Source organism: Ranitomeya imitator, chromosome 1, assembly GCF_032444005.1.
Source record: "Ranitomeya imitator isolate aRanImi1 chromosome 1, aRanImi1.pri, whole genome shotgun sequence".
Lineage (NCBI taxonomy): Eukaryota > Metazoa > Chordata > Amphibia > Anura > Dendrobatidae > Ranitomeya > Ranitomeya imitator.
This window is the reverse complement of record NC_091282.1, coordinates 255,649,353-255,674,311: the sequence shown is the minus strand read 5'-3', so window position 1 is coordinate 255,674,311 and position 24,959 is coordinate 255,649,353. Positions and strand designations below refer to the sequence as shown.

At 45.1% G+C, this 24,959-nt stretch overlaps 1 protein-coding gene across 1 annotated transcript in view; it reads left to right on the top strand.

Moving 5' to 3' along the window:
- Positions 1–24,729, top strand: part of RILPL2 (Rab interacting lysosomal protein like 2) — a 30,717-nt gene extending 5,988 nt beyond the window's left edge. Inside the window, exons 2-5 of the mRNA XM_069755945.1 lie at positions 17,004–17,333; positions 21,235–21,386; positions 21,497–21,610; positions 22,511–24,729. Of these exons, the coding sequence (XP_069612046.1) occupies positions 17,028–17,333; positions 21,235–21,386; positions 21,497–21,610; positions 22,511–22,550 (612 nt within the window). The 5' untranslated portion in view covers positions 17,004–17,027 and the 3' untranslated portion in view covers positions 22,551–24,729. The remainder of the gene's footprint in view (positions 1–17,003; positions 17,334–21,234; positions 21,387–21,496; positions 21,611–22,510) is intronic.
- The last annotated feature ends 230 nt before the right edge of the window (positions 24,730–24,959 follow it).

The window sequence follows — 24,959 nt, the reverse complement described above, 5'->3', positions numbered from 1 at the left end:
AATATACTATGTGGCTGGCCAATATACTACGTGGGCTGGCCAATATACTACGTGACTGGGCAATATACTACGTGGCTGGGCAAAATACTACATCGCTGGGCAATATACTACGTGGGCAATATACTACATGGCTGGCCAATATACTACGTGGGCTGGCCAATATACTACGTGACTGGGCAATATACTATGTGGCTGGCCAATATACTACGTGGGCTGGCCAATATACTACGTGACTGGGCAATATACTACGTGGCTGGGCAAAATACTACGTGGCTGGGCAATATACTACGTGGGCAATATACTACATGGCTGGGCAATATAGTACGTGGCTGGGCAAAATACTACGTGGGCTGGGCAATATACTACGTGGGCTGGGCAGTATACTACGTGGCTGGGCAATATACTACGTGGGCTGGGCAATATACTACGTGGCTGGGCAATATACTACGTGACTGGGCAATATACTACGTGGACATGCATATTCTAGAATACCCGATGCGTTAGAATCGGGCCACCATCTAGTATATCTACATATATATATATATATATATGCCTATTCTATGTGTACACATTTATTCCACCTATTCTACTGTAAGCTGTCAGTGTGATTTTACTGTACACCGCACTGAATTTCCGGCTTTTCTCTCTAACACCGCTGCGTATTTCTCGCAAGTCACACTGTTGGTCCGTGTGTAATCCGTATTTTTCTGGCCCCCATAGACTTTCGTTAGTGGATTTTTTTGCGCAATACGGTGACAAACGCAGCATACTGCAATTTTCTATGGCCGTAGAAGACCGTATAATACGGATCAGTAAAACACGGCTGATAGGAGCTGGGCCATAGAGAAGCATTGTACCGTATGCAATCCGTATTTTATGAACCGCTCATACGTCCGTAAAACTCGCAGGTGTGAGGTCGGCCTAAGGCAAAAATTTTCGATAAAGATATACTTAGGGATTCAGTGTTTATTTCAAATGTAAAGTTACTATATAGAAATGTATGGGTTTGCCTTGTGGAAAACACAATTAAAGTTTAACCTCCGCTAATTTATTTTTAAATAGTGAAGTGGAAAGGAAAAATAGATTAAAAACATTCAACTTTAGAAAAAAAACTACCATAGGCATAGGTATGGCAGAAAATGGCGCATAACGACTGAATCCCTAAAAAGATCTTAATGAAACTTGGAAGATAACGTTGTTGTACTAATATGAACATATTCCAATAAAAAAAACGGAGCTCAAAACCGTTTTTCCGTTTCCAACCATGATAACACACTAGGCATAGGTATGGCAGAAAATGGCGCATAACGACTGAATCCCTAAAAAGATCTTAATGAAACTTGGAAGATAACGTCGTTGTACTAATATGAACGTATTCCAATAAAAAAAACGGAGCTCAAAACCGTTTTTCCGTTTCCAACCATGATAACACACTAGGCATAGGTATGGCAGAAAATGGCGCATAACGACTGAATCCCTAAAAAGATCTTAATGAAACTTGGAAGATAACGTCATTGTACTAATATGAACTAATTCCAATAAAAAAAACGGAGCTCAAAACCGTTTTTCCGTTTCCAACCGTGATAACACTGTAGGCATAGGTATGGCAGAAAATGGCGCATAACGACTGAATCCCTAAAAAGATCTTAATGAAACTTGGAAGATAACGTTGTTGTACTAATATGAACATATTCCAATAAAAAAAACGGAGCTCAAAATCGTTTTTCCGTTTCCAACCGTGATAACACACTAGGCATAGGTATGGCAGAAAATGGCGCATAAAGACTGAATCCCTAAAATGATCTTAATGAAACTTGGAAGATAACGTTGTTGTACTAATATGAACTTATTCCAATAAAAAAAACGGAGCTTAAAACCGTTATTCGTAATTCTTACCAAAGTGATGATGGGAGAGCCTGGTGTTGCAGCTTGACTTCAGTAAGGTACAGTCACACATAGCGACGCTGCAGCGATATAGACAACGAGCCGATCACTGGAGCGTCGCTGTTTATGTCGCTGTAGAGACGTCAAACAGAACGATGCAGGAGCGATCCAGTGACGTAACGGCGACTCGCTTATTGTTCTCGCTCCATGTAAAACGTTGCTGGCGTAGTTGTTTTTGATGTCAAACATGACGATACGCGCCGATCTAGCGACCAAATGAAGTTCCGGACTTCTAGCTCCGACCAGCGATGGCACAGCAGGATCCAGATCACTGCTGCGTGTCAAACACAACGAGATCGCTATACAGGACGCTGCAACGTCACAGATCGCTGTCGTTCTCGTTGCAAAGTTGCTGAGTGTGACGGTACCTTAAGATATGCCCCAGCCAGCATGTCCACTTACTCTGCATTCTGTGGTTGCTGGGTACTGGATGTGTGAGAGGAGGGTTTATAAACTATCTCAAGGTAAACAATATTAGGCTAGGTGCTCATTGCGTCAGGGCAATCCGTTTAGCGCTAAGCGCTAGGGGATTGCGCTAACTCAATGTCTTTTTAGGGGTCGCGTTAAATGTCCCCGCTAGCGCTAGCTGCAAGCAGCGTCCGAGGCGCGCCACAAAAGAACGGCACATCGCTAGCGCGTGCCGAAAATGGCACGCACTAGCAATGCGCTTTAACATTGCTGGCAATGGGAGCGTTAACGGACACGTTGCACGGCGTTAATTTCGCCGTGCAATGCTGTCTGTTAGCGCTCACCCGAAAACGAAATGAGAACCTAGCCTTAATATTATCTCACTCAAAACATCCCCCTCCCTCTCTCAGTTCAGGTACACAGAGAAGGGAGTTGTAAGGCTATGTGCACACGTTCCGTATTTTTCGCGGTTTTTTTCTATAAAAATGCGATAAAAACGTGAAAAAAACGCTTACATATGGTTCCCAATCATTTCAATGTAATCCGCAAAACTTGTGCAAATGTTGCGATTTTTTTTTTCCGTGAAAAAAAACAAATCGCGGGAAAAAAAGCAACATGTTCATTAATTCTGCGGAATCGCTGATTTCCCGCACACTGTAAAAAATCTACCATAGGTATGGACTAATATGACTAAAAAAATCTACCATAGGCAAAATCTACCATAGGCATAGGTATAGACAAATGACACATAGGGTTTTAGTATTTTATTCGGACTCCCATGACAGCACTACGAGAGAGAGGATCCGCCCTTCAGGAACAGGAAACCTACAGATACAAAAGGGCGGCACCTCTCCCCATGCATCAGTTGGTTTCCTGTTCCTGGAGGGACTGGATCCTACAAGAAGATTGCTAGCAGATTCCAGGCCGGCCGGACCGATTCGGGTAGCGAGGGGGTCTCCTACCTCGGCCGGTGCGGGGTACCTGAAGCAGACACGGTGGCTCTGGCAGGGCTGCACGGCAGTGTCTGATCAGCGTGGAGCGGTCGCCAGGGGGTGTCCGGTCTCCGGAAGCCGCGCGTGGTATGTATAAAGGTCCTCCTCCCTTGGGGGGGTCGGCGGCATTGTGGGGGCGCCCTCGGAGTCTCCCGGCATGGTCTCGGCGTCCCACGCTGTTCACAGCGCTGACAGGAAGCGCTGTGGACTAGGGGTGACGTCGGGGGGCGGAGCCGGCGGTGTCTTCCGGGTCGCGGAGCTTCTGCGCATGCGCAGGAGCTCCAAGATGGCGGCGCCCACCGGTAAATGTGCGCCGATCACCCTCAGGTGTCGGCTGATCCCCTGCAGCTGCGGGGGGGGGGGGGTGGAAAGTGGCTACAAGCGCGGCATAATTACGCTGGCCGAAGGAGGGGCTATATATCGGCTCCAGGTGCGCGATCCTTGCTCCTGGTCTCCAAACTGAAGATGGAGTCTGATCAGGATCAGCAGCCTCTGCTGCTGGATGAAGTGCCTCAGAAATCCATGGAGAAGGATCGTGAGAAAAAGAGCGATGGGTCTGGCCGCAGAAGCTCCTCCAGACAGGGGTCTGGAGCGTCAGCCAGAAAAGATCCCCCTCGTACTTCGGTATCTTCTGGGTGTGGGGCAGCCACTGGTAAGTGACCTTCGAGAAAGTTCACTTAGTGACTAGTGTCCCCTCATATGTTTTGTGCAGGGAAAGAAAAGCGTCAGTAAGGCGAAGCATAGGGAGTGTGCCATCTGCGGGGTCCCCTTGCCTGACTCACACCCTAAAAAACTATGTGACCCCTGTATCCAGCAGACGGTGAGGTCCTGGAAGGAGGGGAGGGGGTATAGCATGTAGATCTTACATTCTAGTCTACCTTACTTATCCCCTTAGGTAGCAGAAGAGTCCTCTTCTATTGCGGCCAGTCTAAAGGAAATGGTTAGAATGGAGGTCAAGCAGTCCATTAAGAACCTTTCACAGACAGGAGGCTCTAAGCAAAAAACTCAGTGGGCATCTGATTCGTCTGTGGATAAGGACAGGAGCGAGGAATCGGACGATTCAGCAGCTTCATCCTCCTCTTCGGAAGAAGACGCTGCTCGGTTTTGCCTACCCATAGAGAGGATAGAAAAATTAATAAAGGCGGTCAGAGGCACAATGGGTATAACAGAACCCAAGCCTCAACTATCTAAAGAACAAATGATGTTCAGCGGGTTAGAACAGAAAAAGCGCAGAGTCTTTCCTTTAAATGAGAAAATACAGGAACTTATCAACAGGGAGTGGAGAAAACCAGAGAGAAAAGGCTCCTTACCACCTGCGCAGAAACGTCGGTACCCTTTTGATGACCCAGCAGTGGGTAGCTGGGAGAAGGCCCCAAAGCTGGATGCAGCAATTGCCAAGGTAGCAAAGCGATCCTCTCTCCCGTTTGAGGATATGGGGACACTTAAAGACCCCCTGGATAGGAAAGTGGATACCTTCCTAAAGGGAACCTGGGAAATGGCAGCCGGCTCCTTAAGACCTGCGGTGGCGTCAACCTGCACGGCAAGGTCAATGATGGTCTGGCTGGACCAGTTGGAGACCCAATTAAAACAGGGGGCCTCTAGAGATTCCATACTCTCAGCGTTACCAATAATCCAGGAGGGGGCGGCTTTTTTATCGGACGCCTCAATTGACTCCGTAAAGTTGGCAGCTAGAGCAGCAGGACTTTCTAATGCTGCAAGGAGAGCCCTATGGCTGAAATGCTGGCCGGGGGATATGCAGGCGAAAGCAAAGCTCTGCGCTATCCCTTGTAAAGGCGAGTATCTATTTGGGCCTACCCTGGATGAGCTCCTGGAGAAGGCAGGGGATGATAAGAAAAAGTTTCCCAATCTTTTCACTCCATATCGCCGTCCCTTCAACAAAAGAAGGTTCAATCGGGGAGGAAGGCGCACCTTCTCACCGGGTAGGGATCGTTCCAGATGGGATGATAAGCGAAAAAGAGGCACAGGTCTCATGTTTCGCCGTAACCCGACGGAAAACAAAAAACAAGACCAATGACTGGCAATCCCGGTGGGAGGGAGACTGTCGCATTTCTCGGCAGAGTGGTCAAAAATCACAAACAGTGTTTGGATAAAAGACACTGTTTCCCATGGTCTCAGACTTGAGTTTGTCCATACCCCACGGGACAAATTCCAGTTAACACCCTGGCGCTCATCTCCCACTGAACAATTTGCCTTAGAAGAGGAAGTGAGGACTCTTTGCTCCAAAAATGTTTTGATTGAAGTGCCGTATTCTCAGGCAGGGAAGGGGTTCTACTCTCCCCTTTTCCTAATTCAAAAACCGGATATGTCTTATAGGACCATTATAAACCTTAAGGGTCTCAATAAGTTTTTGGTAAAACATACCTTCAAAATGGAGTCCATCAATTCGACAATAAAAATGCTTTTCAACAATTGTTTTATGGTAGTAGTGGATTTGAAAGATGCCTACTATCATGTACCCATTCACGCTGATTTCCAACAATACCTAAGGGTAGCAGTACTAATGGGGGGTAGGATTCAACACTTTCAGTTCAGGGCACTTCCCTTCGGGATAACTTCTGCTCCTAGAGTGTTCACTAAAATAATCGCTGAAGTCATGGCACATTTAAGAGAATCAAATGTCCTTATAATTCCCTACTTGGATGATTTCCTCATTGTAGGGAACTCAGTAGATCACTGTCTGTCACAATGGGAGGTTACTAAAGCCAAGCTAGAACACCTGGGTTGGATCATAAACTTCGAAAAATCTAAGTTACAGCCCCTAAATATTCAAAAGTTCCTGGGTCTAATGTTGGATTCAGTGACACAACAGTGTCTCCTCCCTATAGAAAAAATAGATCTAATTCAAATGTATGCGTTAAAAACAATCAATACACCTTCCATGACACTTAGGCAAGCAATGTCTCTACTTGGGTCACTCACATCTTGCATTCCAGCAGTTAAGTGGGCTCAGTTCCAAACCAGATCCCTACAGAGAGAAGTCTTGTTCCATGACAGAGCCTTGGGAGGCGCGTTAAATGGGAAAATAACGTTAGGGCCAACCACGCTAGATTCCCTTAGGTGGTGGTCAGATAAAAAGAATTTATCCACGGGGGTTCCCTGGATAGTAAATGTGTCCCGGGTGATAACCACAGATGCCAGCTCTTCAGGGTGGGGAGCCTACATGGGGGACATGGTGGTCCAGGGACAGTGGGAACCCTTCACAACATTCTCATCCAACCAAAGGGAGTTGTTGGCGGTTGAATTGGCTGTTAAAAAATTCCTCATATATCTGCAGGGCCAGCACGTCAGAATTCTGTCGGACAACAGAGTTGCAGTCGCTTACATAAACCGGCAAGGGGGAACTCGTTCCGAGACACTGATGCAAATCACGGATCGATTGTTCCAGGTGGCAGAGCACAATTTTCTATCTTTGACGGCTCTCCACATCAAAGGAAAGGAAAATGTGGCAGCAGATTTCCTCAGCCGAAACGTGTTAAGACAAGGAGAGTGGTCTCTCAACAAAGACATTTTCAATCTGATCGTCTGCAGATGGGGTCAACCAGTGGTAGACCTGTTCGCCACCAGAAACAACAGAAAAGTAAAACTTTTTTGCTCGCTAAATCCCAGGGAGAATCCCTTGGCGGTGGACGCGTTTCTGATAAAATGGGATTTTCCACTGGCCTATGCTTTCCCACCACTGAACCTGATACCTCTAGTGGTGAGGAAAATCAGGGAAGATCGAGCGAAAGTCATCCTTATCGCCCCCTTTTGGCCCAGAAGAACCTGGTTTGCCTGGCTCAAGACAATGTCTGTATCGGTTCCCTGGGTACTACCAGAGATCCCGAACCTGCTTTCTCAGGGACCGATCTCCCATCCACAAGTGGCAGCGCTCCATTTAACGGCGTGGAGTTTGAACGGTCACTATTAGTGGGGAAAGGCTTCTCTCCAAATTTAGTCGAGACACTCCTAAAGAGTAGAAAGCAAATAACTACAAAAATCTACTCTAGAACTTGGAGGAAGTTCTTGTCTTGTTCAAGATTTGACATCCGAGACGGGGTACCAATACAACAAATTTTAGAGTTCCTACAGAGGGGTCTCGAGTTAAAACTCTCAACTAGTACCCTTAGAGTACAGGTCTCAGCTCTGGGTGCCCTGTTTTCATGCAATATAGCTAACAATTATTGGATAGCGAGGTTTATGAAGGCAGTTAGTAGATCTAGACCGGTATATAAGGATAGAACAGTTCCATGGGATTTAAATTTAGTTCTGTCCTCTCTAACAAAACCCCCCTTTGAACCTCTGCAAGAGGCCTCGATCAAAATGTTGACGCTTAAGACAGCCTTCCTGATTGCCATAACCTCAGCTCGCAGGATAGGGGATATCCAGGCACTTTCTAGAGCTCCTCCATACACAGAAATCTTATCAGACAGAGTAGTCCTTAGACCAGACCCGGCATATCTGCCGAAGGTAGCGACACGTTTCCATAGATCACAGGAGATAGTTTTGCCATCCTTTATTCCTAATCCCTCTAATCCTAAAGAGCAGGAGCTTCATACGTTAGACGTTAGGAGATCTCTCCTTCAGTATATCTCAGCCACTGATAATTGGAAAAAAGATGGAGCACTGTTTCTTTCCTTCCAAGGTCCAAGGAAAGGATTTAGAGTGTCAAAATATTCACTAGCCAAATGGATTAGGGAAACTATCTCTCTAGCTTATACAGCAGGTGGGGGGCCAGCTCCGCAGAATCTAAAGGCACATTCCACCCGGGCCATGGCGTCATCCTGGGCAGAGAGATCTGGAGTGTCAGTGGAGCAAATATGTAAGGCGGCCACTTGGTCATCTCCTTCCACTTTCTTTAAACACTATCGGTTGGATTTGGGGTCCTCCTCTGATCTCTCCTTTGGGTTAAGGGTGCTACAGACTATAGTCCCTCCCTAAGGTAGCTTACATCTCTGTAAATCTCTCGTAGTGCTGTCATGGGAGTCCGAATAAAGCATTAAGCTACTTACTGGTAGCGGCATTTTTCGGAGGCCCATGACAGCACCCTTAGTTCCCTCCCTATTCACGTGGGGGTAGCACTTCCTATAGTGTATATAATGATAGATTTCACGAGTGGTATCTAGTTCGATACAATGGATTGTTTTGTATATAAACTGTATATAATGTATATTTGTGTACCACTAACCGCGGTAGTCCTCTCAAGCTCTGAAATACAACTGATGCATGGGGAGAGGTGCCGCCCTTTTGTATCTGTAGGTTTCCTGTTCCTGAAGGGCGGATCCTCTCTCTCGTAGTGCTGTCATGGGCCTCCGAAAAATGCCGCTACCAGTAAGTAGCTTAATGCTTTCCTGCTCCTCCTGTCCTGTATATATACACTGCACAGTACCTCTCCCCTGTATATATACACTGCACAGTACCACTCCCCTCTATATATACTCCGCATAGTACCTCTCCCCTGTATATATACACCGCACAGTACCACTCCTCCTGTCCTGTATATATACACTGCACAGTACTGCTCCTCCTGTCCTGTATATATACACTGCAGAATTTACAATAGCTATCACTCATGTAAGAAGTGAATTATGGCATTGGACTATACCTATATTTCTCTGCTGTATCTGGGCATCATGAATCGTGGTATGTGTTAAAGGGGAGGGGGCCCACTGAGACTCTTTCGCCCGGGGCCCTCAAAAACCTGGAGACGGCCCTGCCAGAGGGGCTCCACCTGCTCAGGGTACACAACAGAGCTCACCTAAACACTTGTATGGAGCTTCCTGTCTCCACACACAGACAGACAAAAAATTCAGGTGCAGGACATTTATCTTGAGATATATATATATATATATATATATTAGATGGTTGCCCGATTCTAACGCATCGGGTATTCTAGAATATGCATGTCCTCATAGTATATTGCCCAGCCAGGTAGTATATTGCCCAGCCACATAGTATACAGCACAGAGCATATTGCCCAGCCACGTAGTATACAGCACAGAGCCACGTAGTATATTGCCCAGCCACGTAGTATATTGCCCAGCCACGTAGTATACAGCACAGAGCATATTGCCCAGTCACGTAGTATATTGCCCAGTCACGTAGTATATTGCCCAGTCATGTAGTATATTGCCCAGTCACGTAGTATATTGCCCAGCCACGTAGTATACAGCACAGAGCATATTGCCCAGTCACGTAGTATATTGCCCAATCATGTAGTATATTGCCCAGTCATGTAGTATATTGCCCAGCCACATAGTATACAGCACAGAGCATATTGCCCAGCCACGTAGTATATTGCCCAGTTACGTAGTATATTGCCCAGCCACGTAGTATATTGCCCAGTTACGTAGTATATTGCCCAGTTATGTAGTATACAGCACAGAGTCACGTAGTATATTGCACAGCCCACGTAGTATATTGCCCAGCCACGTAGTATATTGCCCAGCCATGTAGTATATTGCCCAGCCACGTAGTATACAGCACAGAGCATATTGCCCAGCCACGTAGTATATTTCCCAGTTACGTAGTATATTGCCCAGTTACGTAGTATATTGCCCAGTTACGTAGTATACAGCACAGAGCCACGTAGTATATTGCACAGCCCATGTAGTACATTGCCCAGTCACGTACTATACTATATTGCCCAGCTACGTAGTATATTGCCCAGTCACATAGTATATTGCCCAGCCACGTAGTATATTGCCCAGCCACGTAGTATACAGCACAGAGCATATTGCTTAGTTACGTAGTATACAGCACAGAGCCACGTAGTATATTGCACAGCGACGTATACAGCACAGAGCCACATAGTATATTGCCCAGCTACGTAGTATATTGCCCAGCCACGTATGTCACAGGTTAAAAAATAAACATATACTCACCTTCCGATCCGAGGGCCCCTTGTAGTTCTGTTGCCAGCTTCCGGTCGTAGGGTGTGATGACGTCGCGGTCACATGACCGTGACGTTATGGACGGTCCTTCTCACACAGGACCTGTGATGACGTCGTGGTCACATGACCGTGATGTTATGGACGGTCCTTCTCACGCAGGACCTGTGATGACGTCGCGGTCACATGACCGTGACGTTATGGACGGTCCTTCTCACGCAGGACCTGTGATGACGTCGTGGTCACATGACCGTGATGTTATGGACGGTCCTTCTCGCGCAGGACCTGTGATGACATCGCGGTCACATGACCGTGACGTCATGGAAGGTCCTTGTCGCATACCATCCTTAGCACCGGAACGTAGCGAAGAGCGGGAAAAGCGCCGGAGGGTGAGTATATGATGATTTTTTATTATTTTTAACATTAGATCTTTTTACTATTGATGCTGCATAGGCAGCATCAATGGTAAAAACTTTGTCACACAGGGTTAATAGCGACGGTAACGGAGTGAGTTACCCGCGGCATAACGCGGTCCGTTACCGCTGGCATTAACCCTGTGTGAGCGGTGACTGCGGGGAGTATGGAGCAGGCGCCGACTGCAGGGGAGTAGGGAGGGACTAATCCAACTGTGGCCGTCGCTGATTGGTCGCGGCAGCCATGACAGGTAGCTGGCGAGACCAATCAGGGACTTGGATTCCACGACAGACAGAGGCCGCTGTTATGATCTGGTGGTTTAAGAGCAACATGGGACGAGCTCTGAAGGAAGTGGTACCTGTACTGACCGCAGTCCCTAAGCTCAACACAACACTAGAAGTAGCCGTGGGATGCTCCTGACCCTCCCTAGGCACCTCGTCACAGCCTGAGAACTAACTACCCCTAAAGATAGTTTTCCTGTTTCTATCTTGCCTCAGAGAAAATCCCCAAAGGATAGATAGCCCCCCACAAGTAATGACTGTGAGTGGAGAGGGAAAAGACATACACAGAATGAAACCAGGATGAGCACAGGAGGTCAGTCTAGCTAGATAGATAGGACAGGATGGAATACTGTGCGGTCAGTATAAAACACTACAAAAAATCCACACAGAGTTTACAAAAATCTCCACACCTGACTAAAGGTGTGGAGGGTAAATCTGCTTCCCAGAGCTTCCAGCTACACAGAATTAATTCATACTGACAAGCTGGACAAACATAGAAAGCACAGAACGGATAAGTCCACAACCGGTGGACAGAAAAGAGCAAGCAAGGACTTAGCTTTGCTGAACTGGTCAGGATAACAGGGAAATCCAAAGAGATGTGAATCCAACCAGGAACCATTGACAAGTGGCACTGGCTGAAGAGAGAGCCAGGCATAAATAGCCGAGCAGAAAGACAATCAGTGGAAGCAGCTGCAGACTGCTAAATCCAAGGAGCAGCCATACCACTTAAAACCACCGGAGGGAGCCCAAGAGCAGAACTCACAAAAGTGCCACTTACAACCACTGGAGGGAGCCCAAGAGCGGAATTCACAACAGGCCGCCACCATTGAATATCCGTGACAGACAGAAAGACAGAAGGACAGAAAGACGGAAGTGACCCTTAGACAATTACATAGTATATAGTAACATAGTTAGTAAGGCCAAAAAAAGACATTTGTCCATCCAGTTCAGCCTATATTCCATCATAACAAAATCCCCAGATTTACGTCCTTTTACAGAACCTAATAATTGTATGATACAATATTGTTCTGCTCCAGGAAGACATATATATTCTTGTAGCCTTTCCCTTAATTCAGGTCTTGGGGGACACTCGCTTGGCACGGGATTAATGCATACAGGCACGGTTTTTCACACATAGTGGTCCATTCGGTTTATTAAATACAGCATAAACCGTATCTCAAACAGTTCATTATATCGCCATATCAGAATATCACATACGGCTTTACACAGCCTTCAGTGGTCACACTGGTATCTCTCTCCTGACACCAGATGACTACGCAGTTCAGCAACTGCCCTATGTTAGCGCACACAGTTCTTTTCCCCATACCAGGTGTTACCTCTAGAGTGGGCTCCTGCTCCACAGGTTGACTCCACGTCAGTCCAAGGTCCACAACAGGACCGTCCAGGTCGACGGTCACACAGTGCTTCCAGGACGACTTCACTCCCAGGAGCCTCACATACTAACCGTCCAGGTCGACGGTCTCACAGTGCTTCCAGGACGACTCCACTCCCAGGAGCCTCCAACACTGACCGTCCAGGTCGACGGTCTCACAGTGCTTCCAGGACTACTCCACTCCCAGGAACCTCCAACACTGACCGTCCAGGTCGACGGTCTCACAGTGCTTCCAGGACGACTCCACTCCCAGGAGCCTCCAACACTGACCGTCCAAGACCTACAGCACACAGGCTACTCAGTGCCAAATCCCAACCATGTGCTGTTCAGGAATTCCCAGGATTTCCAACACAGGCTTCCAGGGCCTTGCACTTGGACCATTCAGATCCAAACACAGGAACAAATGGATCCATACACAGGAACATGTGACCCACACCCTGGTCACATTATATACTTTTTAACCACTCCCCTGGGTGGGAGTGTGGATGTGTGGCTAGTTTGTCCCACCCGTCTCACATAACTAGCCTAGTAAGTCTCCCTTCATAACTATACAAACTCTTGAGGGACTACAGGTCCCAGAACAACAACATGACATTAGACTTAGCACGCAGACTCCCACTGCGACATATATCGGCCATTCACAACTCTGCCAGTCACTGTTTCATCACATTTATGCCTCCAAGCGCATCTTCAAGCGCACACACAGCGCCCCCTGGCTGTAATACTGGTCACTGCACCACATACCTCCCCCCTTTATTCAACCCTATTGGGACACATGACATAAACCAGGGGTCCCGACACCGGGTACCTACGCTACTTTTGATAGTCCTCCCCCGCACCCAGCGGTCAGTTTGTCGGCCTTGGCTTCAACCCTTGAGTCACCATCCGTCTGTGTCACCAGACCCTTTTTGGTCAACCCACTTTTCACAGGTACCTTTTCACGTGACCTTTCTCTCCATAGTCGACTTCCCTGACTGACACGGTCATAATTCCCACTTATAGTTGAGCTGACTGTCTGGTCTGTGTCTGACCCTTCGCTACTACCGGGTCTCCCACCTCGGTCACTCAACCCTGAGCTAACAGAGGAGTCACTTCTTTGGACTCTTCTATTCTTTAGGGTATCTTTTCGTATCTCCTTATCTTGGGTCGGAAACAGTCGCCATCGTATATTCTGCAGCTGTTTACTAATCTCCAGACGATCCAGTCTTAGCTGCTCTATCTCCTTCAGATGTCACCCGGTATTCAAGGAACATCCAAATGTTCCTAAGGCTTTCTACTGAGCCAATTACAACAAATGGAACCATCCCCTTGTCACCAGTTACATGGACTTCACCATCATCCGCAATCCTTATTCTTGCCACACCGGATCTATTCACCAGGTCCTGCATCACTTTTCCAAGTCTTCCAATGACTTTCCCCACCAGATTTCTGGGTACTTGAACAATGTCTTCCACAAAGCCCAGCTGACTTTGAGCTTTCCTAGTATGCTCCAAACGTCATGCAGCTTCCTTATTTCTCAACAAAAACATCTGTTTCGTACGGAGACATTGTAGGTGCATATCCTTCAGGATAGCCACCCGCTTCACTGTGACTTCCTTAGTCGACAGTATCACCAACTGTTTCGTCTCTGGGGCCCAGTTCACACAATGCTCTTCGACCCCCTTCTTAAAGGCCTCATGCACACCTTCACCGGTACAGGCTTCTTGCACACCTTCGGGTACATCTATCACACACTTGAAGAGCGGGGTCTCACTCTCTTCATGGACGGATGGCTCCCGTTTCGCCACGGACCTTTCCAATAAGACATCTGCCACGACCGGATGACTGTCTTGTTCCGCTTTTAGCACCAATTCTTCATCCGCTCTACACTCTTCCAGATCCCTGGCCAGGATGGGCATTGGCATCTTCACCTCGTTACCACTCTGGTACCGCAGCTGTGAGTCTTCAACCAGCATCTCCCTCTCTTGCCGAAGACCACTTAATGCTTCTCTGAGCCCTTCCACATCTTCCCTTAAGGCTTTATTCACACTTTGCCATGTTGACAGGTGATGTTTGAGCTCAGAGACTTCCTTCTCCAGCTCATCTACCCTGTGCTCAGCTGCTTGTCTCAGATGACTTAACTCGGCCTGTAAATCTGTTACCTTTTGTTTCTCTTGAGACAACTCATTAGCGAGATCCTGGACCTCCTCTTTAACCATCTTCTCACAGGGTGCAATTTGTTCAGCCACTTTTCCTCTTTTACGTCTCCGGCGATGGACGGAAGACTTGCCACTTGTACTTGAGTCAGCTATACTGCACTCTTTTCTGCTGGCGTCCTCATCTGAATGGGAGTCACCACCACCTGGTTGGTTATCCTGGAACCAGCAGTCGCCACTTACACGGGTCAAACTAACAAAGAAAAAAATGGTACGCACATTCAGCTCAGAACACCTATCCCACCTCCTCTTGACTGAAATTGCGTTCTTATGCCACACTGGATTTCGGGTGCTCTTTCAGAAAAAAGAGAGTGCAAAACATCGATAAGATCCAAAGAAGGAAAAGCACTCACCGTCCGTGAAAAATGTCCAATCTTTATTGTAGCTTCACATAAAATTAGCAAAACATAGCAGGGAGAACCTGTGGTTCCAAGAGACGACGGCCGTTTCGCGCTCCTGCGAACTTTTCATAATATTTTCCCACGCTCGAGTTCATATGAGGACATCCAGCAGAGGGCGCATCACCGCAGCTGAAGGTAACTACAGGTCATTGACCTACATTCCATTCATTCGCTGGGGTTTTACAGGCAGGAGCACAGCTGCATTAGCAGGCTTCTGCTTGTAACATTAGTTAACCCCTTCAGATGGATTTACATAGTTGGATGTGATAGAACGACGGAAGGTATGGGATATTGTTGTTTTTTTATTTTACCTTTTTTACAGAACGAGGGTCTTCAGGTGGATTACCAGTATAATAAAATATTACAAAAACCTGTGTATTTATTTCATTAAAAGACTTTGTAATAATGTGTGTGTGTTTTTTAACCATTTCATACTATTGGATTAATAATGGATAGGTGTCATAATTGACGCCTCTCCATTATTAATCTGGCTTAATGTCACCTTACAATAGCAAGGTGACATTAACCCTTCATTACCCCATATCCCACCGCTACACGGGAATGGGAAGAGAGTGGCCTAGTGCCAGAATAGGTGCATCTTCCAGATGTGCCTTTTGTGGGGTGGCTGGGGGCAGATGTTTTTTGCCGGGGGGGGGGGGGCAATAACCATGGACCCTCTCCAGGCTATTAATATCTGCCCTCAGTCACTGGCTTTACCATTCTGGCGGAGAAAATTGCGCGGGAGCCCACGACAATTTTTTCCGCGATTTAACCCTTTAAATAGAGCGCCCAAATTTTGCACATACACACTACTAACATTAGTAGTGTGGAATATGCAAAAATAAAAAGGGATATGAGATGGTTTACTGTATGTAAAACATGTCTGATATCATGTCGGGTTTGGAAAGGAGATAGAAAAAGCCGGCAATTGAATTACCGGCTGTTAAGCTATCTAGCGCTGTATGAAATCTTAATATATACATATATGTGTCTCACTGACATATATATACCCCTATACTATGTGTAGACATTTATTTTAGCTATTCTATTCTAACCGGTCAGTGTGATTTTACTGTACACCGCACTGAATTGCCGGCTTTTCGCTAGAACACCGCTGCTTATTTCTCGCAAGTCACACTGTTGGTCCATGTGTAACCCGTATTTTTCTGGCCCCCATAGACTTTCATTGGCGTATTTTTTGCGCAATACGGTGACAAACGCAGCATGCTGCGTTTTTCTACGGCCATAGAACACCGTATAATACGGATCAGTAAAATACGGCTGATAGGAGCTGGGGCATAGAGAAGCATTGTACCGTATACAATCCGTATTTTCAGCACCTCTCTTACGTCCGTAAAACACGCTAGTGTGAAGCCGGCCTAACACTGATTACACAAGAACCACAAGATGGATTTCTTCACTTCAGGTATCATTTTAGTCAGTGTAACAACGCAAACCTGACAGTGTCTGTAGGTTACTTCGTAAAATCCTGCTGACAGTTTCCCTTTATATGTGTTTAAAAAAAAAGAAGGTGCACAATGCGCCTAGTAAATGAAAAGCGTTTGGTTTGCATTTGTAATAACATAGATCAGGCTTTATTCACACAGGAGCTCAGTGCTCTTATCCAAAAAAAGATGGTAATCATTAGGTTGAATTCACATGAGTCCGATTTGTCGCAGACATTTCTGAAATTTTAAATTCCGTTCCATTCACTTGAATATGGCAGTACAGTTGGACGGGGAAGTTGTAAAAATTATTAGAATACAACCACATAGGATGAAAATATTAGGGATTTTTTTTAGGCAAATTTCCATGTGGAAAATCTGCCGAAGAATACAATAGGCATGTGGATTAGATTTTAACAAGTTTCGTCCATATGCTGCAAAATGTTTCTACACAGCAATAAACAAGCGAAGCATGCTTTTACATCGCATCATTAATAACGAAGGTGGCTGAGGATGTGTGCCCAGTGTCCACATTAGTGCATCACTCCTAGAGATCTATAACATATAATACATCAAAGTTTTCTTGATTCCCTTTGATATCTTCTCAGTTGTCATGCAACATTTTGGTTCATTTCTTTGGCAGGAAGTAAAGTAGGTTAACGAAAAGATGGAAATTGAACAAGAGGACATGTCCCCCAAAACAGCATTTGAAAAGGACCCGTTTGAAATGACTGTAGAAGACGTATATGATATCTCACATGTAATTGGACAAGATCTTATGAAGATCGGCAAAGATGCCCGAGGTGTAACAGACCTAGTTGCCGATCTTCAGTTTAAAATTGTACGTGTTCTGGAGGTCCTGGAAACACTAGTGAACCAGTCAAGTCTTACCACTGAGGAACTAAAGATGGAAAGGGACAACCTAAAGGGAGAGGTGGAAAGACTAATGAGAGAAGGTCTGCAGGCTGATCAGGTATTTGAGGATTCTTCAGTTGTTTTATGTGTAGATGGATCATTCTTCTTTCAAGATTTTCTTGTTTCTAACCCACAAAATTAGTATTAGTGATGAAAAAAATACTTGAGATCAAAACGTTTGACTTGGGCTACGTTCACATTAGCGTCTTTGGGCGCAGCAGCGTCGACATATACCGACGCATGCGTCATGCGCCCCTATCTTTAACATGGGGGGCGCATGGACATGCGCCGGTATGCGTTGTCAAGCGTTGTACGACGCATGCATCATTTGGGCGCACCAGACAGGGCGCGGCCAACGCTACATGTTGCATTTTTCCTTCGCCAAATTTCCGGTAAACAATGCATGCAACGCACTTGCGTCGTAAATGCGTCAAAAAAACACATTAGTGTCTATGTAAAACGCATAGCATTGACCCGCGTTGTTCGACGCATGCGCCTTTAGAGTAAAAAACAAGTGATGAAGTGTCTAGACAGTGACGAGCATAAGCATTAGCCAAAGCAAAAATCGAACTCCATATTCATGTAGATACTCTCCATGGGGGGCTCCATCTTGATGGTGGAAACACAAGCAAAGTGGGAGGAATTCATCTCTGCAAGGGTATATATACACAAATTCCATTACACCCACCCTCTTCTATCCCATTGGTGGTCTTTCTCTTTATAGTGTCTAGACACTTTTTTGGGCGTTTTTTATCTTCAATTGTGTCAAGAATAATAACATTTTAGGACAATGCATGTGTCAAAAAACGCTGCGTTGTGTATGCGGTTTGACATGCGTTTTGGGTTGCGTCGACGACGCTGCGCCCAAAGACGCTAATGTGAACGTAGCCTTAAAAGGGCTATCCAGGCTAAAGATGAAAGTCTGCAGACTTCAAAATCCTGACATCATGCAATGCACACGCTGTCAGGATCGTCTAGTTTTGCCAGTGCAAGAGTTTATACGATTTGCATACTTGTCACATGCCGACTAGACATGCTTGTCCTCTCTCGATAGAAGTGTACTTAGAGAGGATGAATCGTAACAATGTATGCAACCACACACTGTCAGGATTCCGACTTTCATCCCAAGACTGGATAACCTTTCAGAGCTTGCACACCTTTTGAGAGCTCGCAGCTTATATGCTCCCTCATCTTCCTGGTTTGTTGTTAATGATGGAAACATTGCATGGGTCTAAATGACATCAATGTTTAGAAATGGGCAGACACCTGGATATTCGGGTTCGGCTGAACAGTTACAAAAAGTTTGGGTTCAGGTACCCGGACCCTATTCACTTGAATTGCGGCATCTGCATCCAGTGTTTGCCACACTGTCATGTGCATGACAGCACAGCAAACACAGCTTCTGATCGGTAAAATCATCACCACCGGTCAGACAGCTGCAGTTTCCATGCTGTGAAAAGACAGTGTGACCGTGCAGCTGTGATCGGAGGTATAAAGTTTACTAGTGTTCGCTGACGGCACTACTGCTCCCATCAGCCGATGTCTGCTGCCACTAATAACAGTTAGTGGCTGATGAAAGTATTCATCAGCCGGTGACTGCGTTGTCAATAAATAATTTAAAAAAAAACGCGTGGTTTCCCCTGTATTTTTGATAACCAGCCAGGCAAAACTCACAGCTGGGGGCTGCAACCCCCAGCTGTCAGCTTCAACAAGGCTGGTTATCAAGAATAGAAGGGTCCTCACGCCGTACTCTTTAATTATTTAAATTAATAATAATAATAAAAGACGGTGTGGGGTCCCCCACATTTTTGACAACCAAGCAATCTAAAGCAGACAGCAGGGGGCTGGTATTCTCAGGCTGGCAAGAGGCCATGGATATAATAAATAATCTTTATTTTTATATAGCGCTAACATATTCCGCAGCGCTTTACAGTTTGCACACATTATCATCACTGTCCCCGATTGGGCTCACAATCTAGAATTCCTATCAGTATGTCTTTGGAATGTGGGAGGAAACCGGAGTGCCCGGAGGAAACCCACGCAAACACGGAGAGAACATACAAACTCTTTGCAGATGTTGTCCTGGGTGGGATTAGAACCCAGGACCCCAGCGCTGCAAGGCTGTAGTGCTAACCACTGCGCCACCGTGCTGCCCATATAGCCTTCCCAGCATAAAAATAGCAGCCCACTGCCGCCCAGAAAAGGTGCATCTATTAAATGCGACAATTCTGGCACTTTGCCCGGCTCTTTCCACTTGCCCTGTAGCGGTGGCAAGTGAGGTTCACATTTGTTGGGTTGATGTCAACTTTGTATTGTCAGGTGACTTCAAGCCCACGGATTACTAATGGAGAGGCGTCTATAAGACACCTCCATTACTAATCCTATAGTTGTATTTTAAGTAAACACACAGCCAGTTTAAAGTCTTTTATTTGAAATAAAACAAACCACACTTTTCCTTTTTATTTAAAAATAACAAACCTATTTATATTCACCTGACACATATTCCATTGAATCCCTCGTCTCCTGTAATAAAACAAAACTAAAAAAAAAAAAAACAATATCCCTCTCCTGTCCATCATTCTATCCCGCGCCATAATCCATGTCTTGGGGATAAACAGTTTTCAACCTGGATGGTGCCAAGATGCGACCGTCCAAGCTGAGAACCACTGGTGACTGAACTGCAAGCTCAGCATCAGTGACTAGCGGTGACGTCATCAAGGTTACTGCAGGTCATTGAGGCTGCATTCCTTGGTGAGATCCCTGCTAGCACCGTGAGAAAGTATATCGGTGCAGAGGTGAGTTCACCGAGTGAATCTCAGTGCGGTGAATTTGAACTGCGATGAGCTCGCGCCATTGGGTTACCGCTACAGTGTGGAGCCAAAAGACCGCAGCGTCTGATTGCTCCTTCTCCGGCGCTGAGAAGAAGCACTTCGCCATCATTTTAATGGTGTTTATTCCTTCTGGCAGAACAGGGATTTATCGGCCATGTTGGAAATCTCTGTGATCGCAGCTGAGCTCAGTTAGCCACTCCTTTCCCTTTTATAATCTGGGCTCTGATGCAAATCCTTGTCAGAGCTAGCATTTGCTGCATGGCTTCCGGAGGGAGAGGTGGTCATATGAGAAGGAGTGTTGGAGGAGTTATCTGTGACTGTTGCTTGGTTTGTATGTGTGGTAATTCCCTATCCTTCTCTATTTTGGTTTATTCCCCTACCTCCACGCCCCGGTACATTCCTCTGTTATATGTGAGTGAACATTTTGTATGCTTGGAGTTTTCTGTTAACCCTTGTTTGTCAGGTTGGTGTACATGGTGCACAGTAGCGCCCCTCTTGCCTGAGTGGGGGAAGAGAACAGACGGGGGGCTGTGCCTCCGATCATAGCTGCGGGATCATGTTGTGATTTGACAGCGTGGGAACCGCGGCTGTCTGACCGGCAGTGATGATTTTACTACCGATCAGAATTAGTGTTTGCTGCGCTGTCATGCCGTGACAGCACGACAAACACCCGCTGTTCCAGGGGCCGAACCCAAACAGTAAGTCGGACTTACAGGTGAAGTCCGTGTTCAGTATCCGTGCCCGAACAGTAAATGTTCGGTATGGACGCCGAACTTTACTGTACGGTTTCACCGATCTCTATCAATTTTCACAACCTTATGGTTTTTTGTTAGGATCTTGAAAGGTGTGAACATTGATTTGGATTTTCACACAATGGTAAATGTGCATGCACTATTCTGGTGCATTTATTGTGCTTCTGATACTGATGTTGTTTTATTAAGAATATTGTAACCATCTTACAGTACTTTATTTCTGCATTTGTCAAAACCTTCAATAAATGCAGTTGTTAAATGACATATACCTAGTGGACCATCGAGATAGATAAGTTCTAGCACGGGTTTAAAGGAAGAGTTTGAATTGCTCTGATTTATTAAGATGCATGGACTGATTTATTGTTTTGTTTTGCAGACTGACCTTGGACCTGACAAAATGATTATAGATCTCACAGACCCAAACCGGCCACGATTTACATTACAAGAGCTAAGGGCGGTGCTGCAGGAGCGGAATAAGCTGAAGGTTCAGCTCTTGGTTGCACAAGATGAATTGCAGTGCTATAAAAGGTCATTCCCTGTTCGAGCTTTATAAATGTTTCAAACTAATTCAGATTATTTTTAATATTAAAATTGTATTCTTCAAGTTAAGGAATAACCTTCTCTAATCCTCTGTACAGTGGTGTCATTCCTCATACTGAAGACCACATTGTGACGTTGGAAAATGAATCCATAATCACCAGTTCACCAAGACCAAACGACAGCAGCAAAGATAAGTCAACGATAAGACGCCTGTAAGTGTTAGTCTTCCCCGTACATTGTGGTTGGGTTTTCCATGAAAGACTAGAATTATCCTTTTGCGCTTAGTTTATTTGTCTTTCTTAAAGGGATTCTTTCGGCACAGAATGACTGAAGCACAGGCACTCATGGCATGGCCAAACAATTAAGTGCACTTTCCCACCCCTTTCTTCTTTGATTGACAGCTCTGGCTTCATAGAGTCAGAAAAGGGCAGAGATAGAAAGGAAGCAGGTGGGAAGGTGTACTTAATAGTTTTGCCATGTCATGATTGCCTGTACTTGGTTTGAACAGTGTTTCTGTGCTGGCACAGTCCCTTTAAATGTTTGGCTGGGGTGGGAATGTAAACTGAAACAGACTTTTATTCAAGGTGTATAGGTACCTTACCTCCCCATATATAAGGCCCAGGGCTTATCGGTGCATTAATCACTCTTATCCTCAGATTCTATATCTCAGATTGGATACAACAAAAATGGAAGTATGAAGGGTTGCCTGGTGACATTTGTCTCACAACACTAATTCTTAGAAAAATTTGTAAAAAAAAAAATACCCATCAGTGCAAATTTTTGAAATGTGACTATTTTAGATTTGTGATTTGAAGTCCGTGGTCACTGTGTGACCTGTGACGGAACATCCAACTTATTTGGAAACATTTGTCGCAGGTCACGGCGTGACACCATAGGCCATTATTACATCCAGTATTGCAATGTGTCAGTGCAATTTCAGCCTTGTGACAAGTCGCCATGTAGCCCACACCGGACTACGTGGTTATTATTTTTTCTACAGACTCTTAAAACAAATTCCAGAAGCCCCCTGCACCACAGCATGTGGCCATACTTATAAAACCCATCTGAACTGTATGATAAGACTAGTAATTCTGTCTTTTTTTTGTGTGCAGGTTTTCTCCTTTTAAACAAGACAAACAAGAACAACAGTAATGCTATTTTCTATATTTTTACCTGGAGTATTTTTAAAAGATCATTTGTATAATGTCTTTGTTGTAGATGGTAAGTTCCCGAAAACTGTACTTTTCACTAATAAGGATCTTGGTCTATAAAGTGTATATACAAAAATATGATTAAGAAGAGAGAAGATGATTTTAGAAGAAAAATGACTTTTTATTTCTCAGTGAACTGGTCCAGGAATCGGAACATGCAGGTTATGTGTTAAACTGGGCATTAGTCTATTTCCACAAAGGTCTACTATTTACTAGTGTTACTATATGCGGTTAAGTCTATGTTCACATCGAATTTGTGGTGTACGTTAAAGGGGTTTTCCAGTCATAATATATTGAGGAGATATCCATGGGATATGTGCATCACCCAACACCCCTACCAACCTGCGTTTACAAGCTTTGGTGGCGCGTGGATATATGCACGTGGAACGGAGCTGTACTGTACACCTCTATTCAGTGGGAAATGGGCTCTTCCAGGTACTGCAGAACAGGTCTTATGACAATCCCTTTAAATGGTAACTTTACTTTCAAGTAACTTTTCAGAATAAGGTGTCCTGTGCGTGTACATGGCGATTAGCACCATTTCTGACCCTTATGTGACTTCTGTCATGCATTCTCACCTATTTTCTCCTCTTTATGCTCGCTCTGTAACTTGCAATCCACTGTTTACTAGGAGGAAGAAATGAGCTGAAGTGATTTTAGACAGCACAGAGAGGGAAATACTTGCTCTTCATTCCCTTTTTAGCTCCCAGAGCCAAGCTTCCGTAGCATGGAGGAGATTATACAGCAGAGCTGAGCTGTGTTGATCTGAATTAAGCTCTGATGTGAGGTAAAACACTTGTTTCAGAGCTCTACTTGATTTTTTTCTGTCTGGCCCTCTGTTCCCTTCCCTGTTGCTCACTCCCCCTCTTCAGAGGATAATGGGCTGTCTCGCATGATAACCCGCAGTCTCTCTTCTCTGGGCAAAATGGACTTAAGCTGATTTTTCAGGGAATGGTGAGATCAGGAGGTGGTGGGGGAGAAGTGCCTGATAAGTGTGGAAGAAGGCTGATTTCTCTAAGGTACGTTATAAAGGTTCTTATAATCGCCTGTATTATTGCTTTATGGAAAGTTTGTTTGTGTCAGTTTTAAAGGGAATCTGTCACCGTGTTTTTGCTACGTCATCTACTGTAGGCAAAGAAAAGCTGAATCCAACGATGTATCACTTAGATTACTGGGTGCAGCCGTTCTAACACAGAGTTTTTAGATTTAGCATGAAGCAGAGCTGAGAGCTGCATAATGTAGAGAAGGAGACCCTGATTCCAATGATGTTTCACTTAGTTTACAGGGTGAAGCAGTTGTGACTCAGAGTTTTTAGATGTAGCAGAGCTCAGAAAGCTACCCCTGCCCACACCTCGGCTTTTTGTGCACATTGCCTATTGACAGAGAGCTGTTTGTCAGAGGAGGGGGCATCTTTGGAACACTTGGCAAGAAGCAGCTAGTCTGTGCAGTGATAATGTTATGATGATTAAAACATTCACTCTATGGAAACAGCACACAGCATAATAAGTGAGATATCACTGAAATCAGTGTCTCAGTACCTATATCACGCTGTCCTCAGCTTACATAGCAAAAACCTGCTGACAGATTCGCAATAAGAATGTATACAGAAAGTTAAAAAAGAGTCCCCTTGCTTATGTCCAGACAGTATAAAATGTAGAGAATAACATAGTAGATTTTGCAAATAATCTAAAATTGTGTGTATAGTATATAATTTGTTAAATAATGGGACCCTACTGGCGATGTATCTCACTGTATGCCAATACGGTTTTGTCAGTGGTTTATGCCAGAGGACATTAAAGTGATGATACCAGATCCTAATTCAGCTGTTGGAACATGATTAATACAACAGAAAAAGAAAAAAATCATTCCAAAAATTCTATCTTTACTATAAAGGGTCTGATCTGCCTAAATCTACTTTCAGTGTAGTATGCTGTGTATTATTCTCCTGTGCTAATACTGGCCACGTATCCAGAATGTATTTTTTTTTCTTGTAAGAAGGCCGAATTATGACATGTACAGCATTTTTTACAATTACTGTAATTTGTGATTTTCTTATTTTTTTTTTATGAACATGCCTTAAATTTCTTCTTTACTGCCAATAAAAATTAGAATTTTGCAAATGGCATTTTATTTTTCGAGGCGTAGCAAGAACTGAACTACATTTAAAGGTGTTAATGTAATTGCATACACTTCAGCGTCGGGAGGCAAGTGGAGACGTTGAGGTCATGTCTACTGATTCTTGCAGGGTTGATTGTGCAAGCGACTGGTATTTTGTACCTGTCTTAGTTATTAGGACAGCTGCATGTTACCTTCCGCTTGCGCACACGGCCTAGCAAATCTCCCTAGACGT